This window comes from Manihot esculenta, chromosome 16 (genome assembly GCF_001659605.2).
Source record: "Manihot esculenta cultivar AM560-2 chromosome 16, M.esculenta_v8, whole genome shotgun sequence".
NCBI classification, from domain to species: Eukaryota; Viridiplantae; Streptophyta; class Magnoliopsida; order Malpighiales; family Euphorbiaceae; genus Manihot; species Manihot esculenta.
The window spans coordinates 26317608-26328278 of NC_035176.2; the positions used below are offsets into that span (position 1 = coordinate 26317608).

Consider the following 10671-nt stretch of genomic DNA (forward strand, 5'->3'; position numbering starts at 1 on the left):
TTAATAAATTTTTTAAAAATTTAAAAATTAAATAATGATTTTCCTTTTAATTTAATGGTAATCTTTTAGGAAAATAAATGAACAATCCACAATGAAATTTTGGAAGCGGGGTTTTCGTAGAAAAGCAAAAACATAAAAATAAAAATAAAAATAACTTTCATATGAATTAAATTATTCAAATTGATTTGATGGGCTAGGCTTTCCAGTTTGAGGACATTTCGATCAGCTAATCCACGCTTTTGTCCAGCAAAGCGAGTATGTTTGCAGTCTACTCTCAAGCGCGTAGTCTGAGCGTTTCTTAATGGCGCGTCAATCCTCAACAGAACTTAAAAGCCGGATGGCATTCACGATATTTTTTAGAAAGGCAAACCCTATTTATTAATACACAAAAGGAAAAGCAAAATACATTTTCATTTCCTTTACAAAATGTACTATTTTAGCATATAGAGTAGCTCAACTGCGACACTAGTCTCATTATAATATAAAATCTGGGCCTTACACGTTTCAGAAAAACTAATCCTGGCCGTAGATATATACCTCGTTTACCCCGAAAATTTTTTCTATTTTTTGTTAAAATCCTAGAGCTTGGATCATCAAACAAAATCCTAACCATAACTTCTGAATCTTACGGTTTCAAAAGTGCCACGTAGCTTAATCGAAACGAAGCGTTTATTTTCTATTTTGTAAATTCAACTACTAAATTTTATTTGTTATTTCTCGATCTAAACCCTCCCTCTCTCTAGAAACCAAAAGAAACCCTAGCTCTCCTCCGTCTCTCACGGTTAAAAAAAGGGAATTTCAAAAATTATCTAAAAATTTAATTACTAAAATCGACAAATCTGTTAGGGTTACAAATCGAAATTCACAGATTCGTGCCCTAATCCATGTTTCGTGCGGGTGATCTTTATGGTTTGCTCGAGAAATCAAAGTTTCAGAGGGTTCCGATCCAGGTGCTTATGCGGTTTTCTCTATTTTGTTGTTAATTTTGTCAATTGTGATTTCAAATGATGTCAATTGTTTGACGATTAGAGTGTGATCGTTGATTTGTGCGTTATTTTTTGGTATTTTATTACTTGGGGGATTTTTTTGAAGTGATTTTTGGTGTTGTTATTGGTGTTCACAGATCTGAAAATGTATGATGGAATTTGAAAATTGGGGATTTCGGGTATTGGTGTTTAGACCGAGGCATTGTTCATGGAAAATAGAATAGGAAGTTCTCATGAAGCGGAAATTCCTAAGAAATCGAGATCTTTGGATCTCAAGAGTCTTTACCAATCCGAGGGTTCAAAAGAGGTACAAACTAAGAACTTGAAGAGGAAGGGTGGCATAGATGTTAGTGCTGTTGATAAGAAACATGAGAGGAAGAAGAGCAGAAAAGCAGTATCTGTCAGTAGTTTCAGAAAAGTCAATGGCAATGGCAGTAAGAGTTTAGAGGAAGTGTACAATGGCAGTTTGAGTTCAGGTTCACATGATTCAAAGGACTCAAAGGATGTCTTGAATCAGCGGTCGAATCATGGTAGTGGGTTTAGTAACATGTCACAAACGTTAGAGGGTAGTTTTATCAAAATCCCTAGGCGTAAACGTGGTTTTGTGGGACGGAGAAAAGTTGAGAATGTTATTCAACTGTCCAAGACTGCTGCGCTGTGTAGTGGTGAAGTGGGCAATGGTGATCAGGTTGTTAAATTAACTGGCAAAGACACAGGCAAGCAGGTCAAGCCTTTGAAGGTTAAACAGAAGAAAGCTTCTGATGAATTTAAAGAAAATGGAAATGCTGAAACAAATTCAGGTAAGGATTTGGAGCAAGAAGCTGAGCGTCCTGATCATTTAGTTGTAAATAGTGGGGATTTATCTATGGAGAAATCTCACACTGGCCAGTTTGTTGAGAATAATGGTGATTCATCTTCAAGGAAGTCACTGAGGAAGCGAAGTAGGAAAAGAAAGGGTATGGTGCCTGATGGTAAAAGTGTTGCTAAGGAGGCTCAGCCATCAATTGATAGTGATAAGATCAGTGATGATTTGCCAGATGATGAGGAGAACCTTGAAGAAAACGCTGCAAGGATGCTATCATCACGGTTTGACCCTAGCTGTACTGGCTTTTCCTTGAATAGCAAAGTCTCCTCCTTGCCATCTGCGAATGGCTTGTCTTTTTTATTATCATCAGGACAGGAATTCACTGCCCATGGGTCTAATGATGTCTCAGGATCTGAATCTGCATCTGTTGATACTGCTGGTAGAGTATTGCGACCAAGGAAACAGCATAAAGAGAAGGGTAACTCAAGAAAACGGCGCCATTATTATGAAATTTTCACTGGGGACTTGGATGCCTATTGGGTATTGAACCGGAGAATTAAGGTTTTTTGGCCTTTGGACCAGAGTTGGTATTATGGCCTCATTAGTGATTATGATACAGTGAAAAAGCTTCATCATGTGAAATATGATGATCGGGATGAGGAATGGATTAATCTCCAGGATGAGAGATTCAAACTCTTGCTGCTTCCTAGTGAAGTTCCAGGTAAGCGTCAGAGGAAAAGATCTGCGGCAAGAGTGGAGCGCTCTAATGGGGAAAATGGAAAATTGAAGCGCAGGAAAGAGAAGAAGAGAGACTTGGCTACAGAGGATGATAATTATATGGGGAACTACATGGATTCAGAGCCTATCATCTCATGGTTGGCACGTTCTTCTCAGAGAGTTAAATCTTCCCCTTTTCATGCCTCAAAGAAACAGAAAGTTTCAACTCTATCTCTGACTTCAGGGCCACCATCATTGACTGATGATGGTGTTAGTAGACATGAGCATTTGGATGGGGGTTCGCGGAACAAGGATATAAGCAATTTATCTGGTAATTCTGGCTTTCCAGGTAGATTTGCTGCTGGTGGAAGGATTGAGGTGTCTCCCTTGGAAAACCCCTTTCATCCCAAGGATAACAAGCTTCCGCTTGTTTATTATAGGAAGCGATTTCGCAATTCATACAGTGTGCCACGTCATTCATTTGAAGCCAATCATGTTTCCACTAGTCTACCTGAATCTGATACTTCTCTTGGTCCTGTTGGTGTTTCTTCTGGACCATTGGAAAAGCAACATATTTCTCTGGAAAGATTGGATCCTGATGAGGCTTTGGAAAAGTTGGATACTGTTGAGGCTTTATGGTTGACTGATGTTACAGGCCTTCTAAAATTAAATGTTCAGTTAATGGAATCAAGACGGTTCAGGTTTGAGTTAAGCTTTCCAGTACTTTCTACCTGCAATTACTCATTTGGCACATATCATCCTTGGTTCTTTCATGCGTTACTGCTGCTTCAGTATGGTACACTGATGACTATGTGGCCAAGGGTCCATTTGGAGATGCTTTTTGTGGATAATATGGTTGGATTGAGATTTCTTTTGTTTGAAGGTTGCTTGAAGCAGGCCATAGCCTTTGTTTTCCAGGTCCTGGCTGTATTTCATCCACCTACAGAACACAGGAAATTTGCTGACTTGCAGTTGCCAGTTACTTCGATCAAATTCAAATTTTCTTGCATCGATGATTTCAGGAAGCAGCTTGTGTTTGCATTCTACAACTTTGTTGAAGTGAAAATTTCAAAATGGATGGATCTAGACTCGAAGCTTAAAAAACATTGTTTGCTTACTGAGCAGCTACCTCTATCAGAATGCACTTATGATAACATTAGGGCACTTCAAAATGGAACTAGTCAGTTACTCAGTTCTTCTGTTTGCAATGTTTCCTCAAGAATTAAGGTATTTATTTCATACATTATATTTCAATTTTTATAATGTTTATTCAGATCTGCTCAGGGAATTGAAATCGTGTTTCAGATTTTCTCATGTTATTCTCTGAAGTATAGCATATCTGCTTCCATGTTCTGTTGTCTATTTTTGTTGCAGCTTTCTCCCCCCCCTCCCCCTTCTTTTTTTTTGCTTCCTCTTGGATTAAGACACTTGGGAATCTGAGTGTTGAACTCATGACTGTACTTGGAATTATCACATGTACCAGTCGTGGCTAACAACTGCTGGTTGCTCATTTTGTTGTTCTCTATTCCATTTTTTATTTTCTTATGGATAAGAATTCAAGTTGGTGATTTTTTCTCTCTTCTTTTTCTTTTTGCCTTTTGTTAATACTGTGCACATTGGGTTGCAGCTAATAATCAGTATTAACTTTACCATATTCAGGGCCGAATAAGGAGGTCTAGGCAGTGTATGAGCCTTGTGGGTGTTTCCAGAGAATCTACTTGTATAAATGCCAGTCCATCATCTTCCAGTTCTGACAAGTCTCACAGATGGTTCCCTCCATTTGCTCTTTCTTTTACCGCTGCACCTACCTTCTTTTTGGGTTTGCATCTTAAGCTGCTTATGGAACATAGTGTTACTCGCCTCAGCTTTCATGATCATGTCTCAATGGAGCATCCTGAAAACTCTGGTAGTTTTCTGGCAGATGACTGTTCTAGCGGGGAGGACTGCTCTAACAAAGATTCAGAAAGCACTCCTGAGAATAATTGCAAGGCTTCTTCAAGAGATATTGATTATAACGAATTTATCTCTTGTTCTAAAACTGTGCCACAAGCAGTTGATATTTCTGTTACCAGTGTTGGTGATTGGATGAAGCCCTCTCTAAAGCACCATAATAGTGATGTAACTGTTGAAAATTCTGCCATATTCAAGGATCCTGGAAAATTGGGAAATGATGCTGTTGGCTCACCGCAAAAGTTGCAATTCCATCATTCGGAGTCTGAACGATGCCATCTATCACCGAAGCCTCCAGTTGATCGAGATAAGTCTGGTACTGGTTCTCATTCTCTTCTCAATGGTATTACTGTTGAAATTCCATCCTTCAGTCAATTTGATAAGCATGTTGATAAGGAATTACATGGTGCTCAACCATCTACTGATTTGTCCTGGAATATGAACGGTGGTGTTATCCCTAGTCCAAACCCTACTGCTCGCAGAAGTACTTGGCATCGAAATAGAAATAGTTCTACATCTTTTGGATACCTTGCACATGGATGGGCGGATGGAAGGGTTGACTTTCTTCAGAATAATTTTGGTAATGGACCGAAGAAGCCACGCACGCAGGTCTCTTATGCATTGCCTTTTGGAGGTTTTGACTACAGCTCAAAGAATAAAGGCCATTTACAGAAAGGGTTTCCACAAAAACGGATTAGGACAGCAAATGAAAAGCGGTCATCAGATGTTTCTAGAGGTTCTGAAAGAAACTTAGAGTTGTTGTCTTGTGAAGCAAATGTCTTGATTACACTTGGTGATAGAGGTTGGAGAGAGTGTGGGGCACATGTTGTATTAGAGCTTTTTGATCATAATGAATGGAAGCTTGCCGTAAAAATTTCAGGAATTACAAAGTATTCCTACAAGGCACATCAGTTTCTGCAGCCAGGGTCAACAAACCGATTTACTCATGCTATGATGTGGAAAGGAGGAAAGGATTGGATATTGGAATTTCCTGATAGGAGTCAGTGGGCTCTTTTTAAAGAGATGCATGAAGAGTGCTATAATCGGAACATCCGTGCTGCATCTGTTAAAAACATTCCAATTCCTGGGGTTTGCTTGATAGAGGAAAATGATGACAATGGAATTGAAGTTCCATTTGTTCGAAGTTCATCCAAGTACTTTCGGCAGATTGAAACTGATATTGAGATGGCTTTGGATCCAATGAGGGTGCTATATGACATGGATAGCGATGATGAGCAGTGGATGTCGAAACATCGAACTTTTTCAGAAGTTTCCAACAGTACATGGGGGATATCTGAGGATATGTTTGAGAAGATTGTGGACATGTTTGAGAAGGCTGCATATTCTCAACAATGTGACCGGTTTACATCTGATGAAATAGAAGACCTCATGGCTGGACTCGGTCCAATGGAAGTAATCAAAATTATCCACGAGTATTGGCAGCAGAAGAGGCAGAGGAAGGGGATGCCTTTAATCCGTCATCTCCAGGTGCATTCTCGATTGCTCTGTATTTTTATGTTGTTTTATTGCTTTTGAAGATATCCATGGCATTGTTTTGACCTCGTTCATCATATGAGATGTTTTCTAAGCCTTAGGATTTGGTTTCTAATCTGTGTTTGGTGCTTGTGTATGGATTATTTGCGCATTTTCCTGCCTGAGCATATTTAGCGTTTAACTTTTTCCCCATTCCCTTTTTCTGTATGGACCTTATTCAGCCACCACTATGGGAGAGGTATCAACACCAGGTGAGGGAGTGGGAGCTAGCAAAAAGTAACACGACTCTTGCAAGCCATGAGAAGGTTGCACATGTTGAAAAGCCTCCGATGTTTGCTTTCTGCTTGAAACCGCGGGGGTTGGAAGTGCCAAACAAGGGATCTAAACATAGGTCACAGAGGAAAATTTCAGTTACTGGCCAAAGCAATATCTTCTCAGGAGATCATGATGGTTTCCATGCTTATGGTAATACTATTTAGCCTTCCACATTTTCTATTAAGCTTTCTTTTGCCAATTTCTTTTCATTTGTTGTGCTTGCAAACTCTCCTCAATCCAACTATATTTGTTGCATCCAGGAAGAAGATTAAATGGATTTGCAGCCGGGGATGAAAAGGCTATATATCAAGGTCATAACTATGAACCTTTTGATGATTCTCCAGTGCCTCAAATATCACCGAGGGTGTTTTCTCCTCGGGATGCTGGCGGCAAAGGATACTTTTCAATGAGCGCAGATAGGTATGAGAGGAATCATGTGCAGAAGCTTTACAGGAGCAAGTCAAAGAAACCTGGGGCATTTATGTTTCCTAATGATACTCAGATGGTTGCTTCTTATCATCAAAGAATGTTTGACAAGAGAAACCGAGCTCATCGGTGGAATATAGGTTATTCTGAGTGGCCAAACCAGCGGTATTACCACGTAGATGGCCCCATATGCCATGGCTCTGAACATTTTGATAGTTCAGATCTTGATGAGTTCAGGTTGCGTGATGCTTCTGGTGCAGCAAAGCATGCACTTAATATGGCTAAACTCAAGAGAGAAAAGGCTCAGAGATTGCTTTATAGGGCTGATCTTGCCATTCATAAGGCTGTGGTTGCCCTCATGACTGCTGAGGCAATAAAAGCTTCTTCTGAGGACTTAAATGGTGATGGATAGAATGAGAAAAGAAAGATGAGATGAAAGGGTAGGAAATGTGCCAGCCCTTCAGCATGAGTTTCTTCAGCCCAAGAATCCAGTTGTAGACTTCAAATTTTTTGCTGGAGCAGCGTGGTGTTTTCTTTCTCAATGGTAGTGGCCTTTTTGTCATTTGCCGTTGGTTCAGAAGGGCTTCAATCGAGAGGGTTATGGCAGGTGGAGGGGAGTACATTTTGCTTCTGCCTCTTAGTGTCATTGTCACGGCAGTTTTGGTGTGACTTCACAGGTTTTCTACCCACTAGGTTTTTTATTTTTATTTTTTTAATATCCAGCAGCAGGTTTGCATGCACTGGCCCTGCAGGTAAGGGGTGTATGAAATTTTGGCTACCAATCTTTGTACAGATTCTCCCTCCCCCCTTTTTATGTTTCTTTTTGTCTTAACCTTGATATCAAAGTAGGAGTTGGCCGAAATAATACAGCACCCCTTGGAATTGAATCAAAAATTCCTGTCTGATTGAATGTTGGAGCATTCACTAGATAGATATGTAACAACCAGAACGTGTTATCTCTTGAAAAAGAAGAGGGAAAATCCTGTAAGTAAATGATCTTATAATTTTTCATACAGATTTATTGGAGCTCAGAAGCTGCTGTTGCTTCCTTGCTTGTTTCATATTCTTGTGATACTTTGTATCCACAAATAGTAGATAGATTTGGAGAAGTTTGTGAGCTGTATGCCCTGATCTGTTTAGGTGTCTTGAGTAATTCACAGATCTGGAGAAGCTGGTGCACTTTTCTTTTTTCATCTTACCCTTCTGAATCTCTGATGAAATGCTGCATCTTAAGTTGCATGGAAGACATATAACCAGGTCAAAGATTACCCATTGCGGATAAATGGATAGGACCCAAAACTTCACAGGCCAAGCAGTTTTATTGCATGTCTTGTAAATGATTTTTTATGTTTATGGGTGGCACTCCTTTTTCTTCTTTTGATTATTGTTGTTATTATTATTATTATTTTAAAGGCCGGGTGTCGCAGAAAACTAATAGGAAAATCTTGACATATAATATAGGGCGCAAGTATTTCATATATGTTTCCATGCGCCTGCGCATCTGTGTACGTTTGATGGTCATTATGTGTTTTTATTCGTATGTCAATTTGATGGTGATACTAATGTCTTTTTGATTAGTGGGAAGTTTGTGGGATTTCTACCTAGTAGTTTTGACATATCTGCGGGCAATTTGCTTCATGAGGTAGCAATTTAACTAGTCTGCATTGTACTTGAATTTTCCCCTTTTTTAAGGTAATCTCTATCAGGCAAATTTTGGTTTACTGTGTTTTGTTGGAGATTAGCTTATAGATAGATAACATTCCACTTTACTATCCTTTCCTTGACCTAGCCTCTATCAAAGCACAAGTTCCCTTGTAATTGTTTTGTGTTATTTGCTATGATGACTGAAGAGGAACTACATCTAAGAGCTGCAGGCCCCCAGCTGGGGAATTTTTATTCTTTTGAGTTGCAAGAAATGCATTGCATGGCCAAAGAGGCATCAAGAGTACAGATATTACAAAGAACATTAGAAACCCAATTAGCAAGCGTATCAGCAGCCTTTTTGTCTTTCTTCCAATCTTAGCAAACCTGATCATATCATGAAATCTGATTCCAAGCTAATAGATTGAGCTCCAATTAGTTAATGGCTGTCCTGCCATTAGAATCTTTCCAGGCTACATTACAATGGAGAAAGCCTCTTGGTAGGGGCTGCAAGAGTTGATTGGATCTGATATTTAGTGCCAGCCTGACCTGAATAGTCATGTTCACCCCTTACAACTCGTAAAAAATCAGATGAAATCGATGCGCAGTACTGGCAGGATTTGGAGCCTTGTGCAAGAAAATAACTAGGTTGAGCTCTTTCTAGATGCACCCGCAGATGATCAAAAGACAAAATGAATTCCTGGCGGAGTGCAGCAGCTTGTTGAGCATTAAACAGATTCAGCCACCATCCAGCAAAAGAAGTGAAACCAACAGCATTGGATTTGAAAGCACAGGGACTGATGAACCAAGCTCCCTTTCATGATTACACCAGATAGTTTCTGCACCTTGGTAACAAATAGGACACCTCTCATATGAGATAATTCCGCTTTTGCATAAATTTTCTCTGCTAGCTAAGCCATTCAGAATGATCTTAGGCAGGATAGTCATGTTCCATGAATATTTCTATACCTTTGCTGGAATAATCTGAGAAATGCATTGGCTATCCATATAAATTATCCATAAAACTCTCAAATGCCATATTAATTCATCTTGAATTCCTCAGCCCGGAATGTGTATGTTATATTGGTTCAATGATTTATTTAAATCATATTTTAAATATAAATTAATTTCACATATGAGAATAATATTATTTCATATTCTCATATTTAATTATAGGTAACTAATATATTTAATTTTAAATATAATAGAAAATAATTAAATATGACAGTTTTAATAATAGATAAATTTTATAACAAATATATTATTTTTAGCTATTATATATATATTATTATTTTAAATTAAATAATATATTTATTATAAAATAATTATGATAATAACTGTGAAACAAAATCTATCATTGTGAAAGATGTGAATGACATATTTAATAATTGAATTGCCTATGTAAATGTAAGTGTTAGGTCAATTTATTTAAAATTTAAATATTTAAAATAAAATACAAAATAATAGCTATTTATTCTCTCAATTGCCTATTTCGTTGATCTATTTTTTTTAAAAATTAGATTAAACGTCCTTCTTGTGCAGTAATGTCTTTTTTCAAATACTAAAAGGTAAATAGATGGACAAATTAAAATATTCAACATTAATACTCCCTCCTAAATAAAATTCAAAAGAAATATGGTTCAATATCTATAGTTTTAATATAAAAAAGCCTAAAATTTTAGTATCAAGTTCCATAAAAAGACCCGGTTCACAGGGTGCCGCCTTCTTGAAAGGATTTGGTCTAAGAAGACTGAGGGATTCGACAATGACAAAGACTATCGAACCCCAAAGAATTCGGCAAAGACTATCGAAAGGATTCAGTAGACAAAGCTGAATCTATGGACTGTCGAGTCTACGGAGTCGGCAATCATTAGCGAAACCATGGATTCGACAGTTAAAGTCGAATTCGTGGGTTCGACAAGCATCAATACAAGAACCCGTCAAGGCCAGATTTTTCGGCCTTGGTGTCAATCTAAATCAAATCTCTCTATCCCCGATGGATTCTAAGTCCCACTTTGATTACAAGACAAAGATAATGAGAATCTATAAGGACCATCTCAGATACGTTACTCTTTTCTGATAATCTTGTAATTATAGATCGATTATTAACTTAAGCATCAGAGAGATTGCCAAGCCAATTCACCAGGTGTTCTATTTGCTCTTGCAAGTTCATATCTAGCGTTTCAACCTAGAAAAGAGATCAGAATAACATTATTGATGCCATCTATGGGAAACCTCATTTTGAAAATCTTTCAAAGAAAAAATAAAATTTCATGATTATTGTTCTATCTCCCACAATGGCATCTGACCCAATTGATGTCGCTGCCAGCAACATGA

General features: G+C 38.2%; 1 protein-coding gene across 2 annotated transcripts; it reads left to right on the forward strand.

Moving 5' to 3' along the window:
• The first annotated feature begins 700 nt into the window (after positions 1-700).
• Positions 701-7754, forward strand: LOC110603894. 2 transcript variants are annotated; one of them, XM_021741883.2, is made up of 5 exons: positions 701-950; positions 1124-3735; positions 4168-5946; positions 6174-6417; positions 6528-7754. In XM_021741883.2, exons 2-5 carry the CDS (start codon positions 1195-1197, stop codon positions 7103-7105), a joined length of 5142 nt encoding a protein of 1713 aa, XP_021597575.1. In that variant the 5' UTR covers positions 701-950; positions 1124-1194; the 3' UTR covers positions 7106-7754. The 2 variants fall into 2 exon arrangements, with proteins under 2 accessions (XP_021597575.1, XP_021597576.1); XM_021741884.2 differs by having other exon boundaries at positions 701-3735.
• The last annotated feature ends 2917 nt before the right edge of the window (positions 7755-10671 follow it).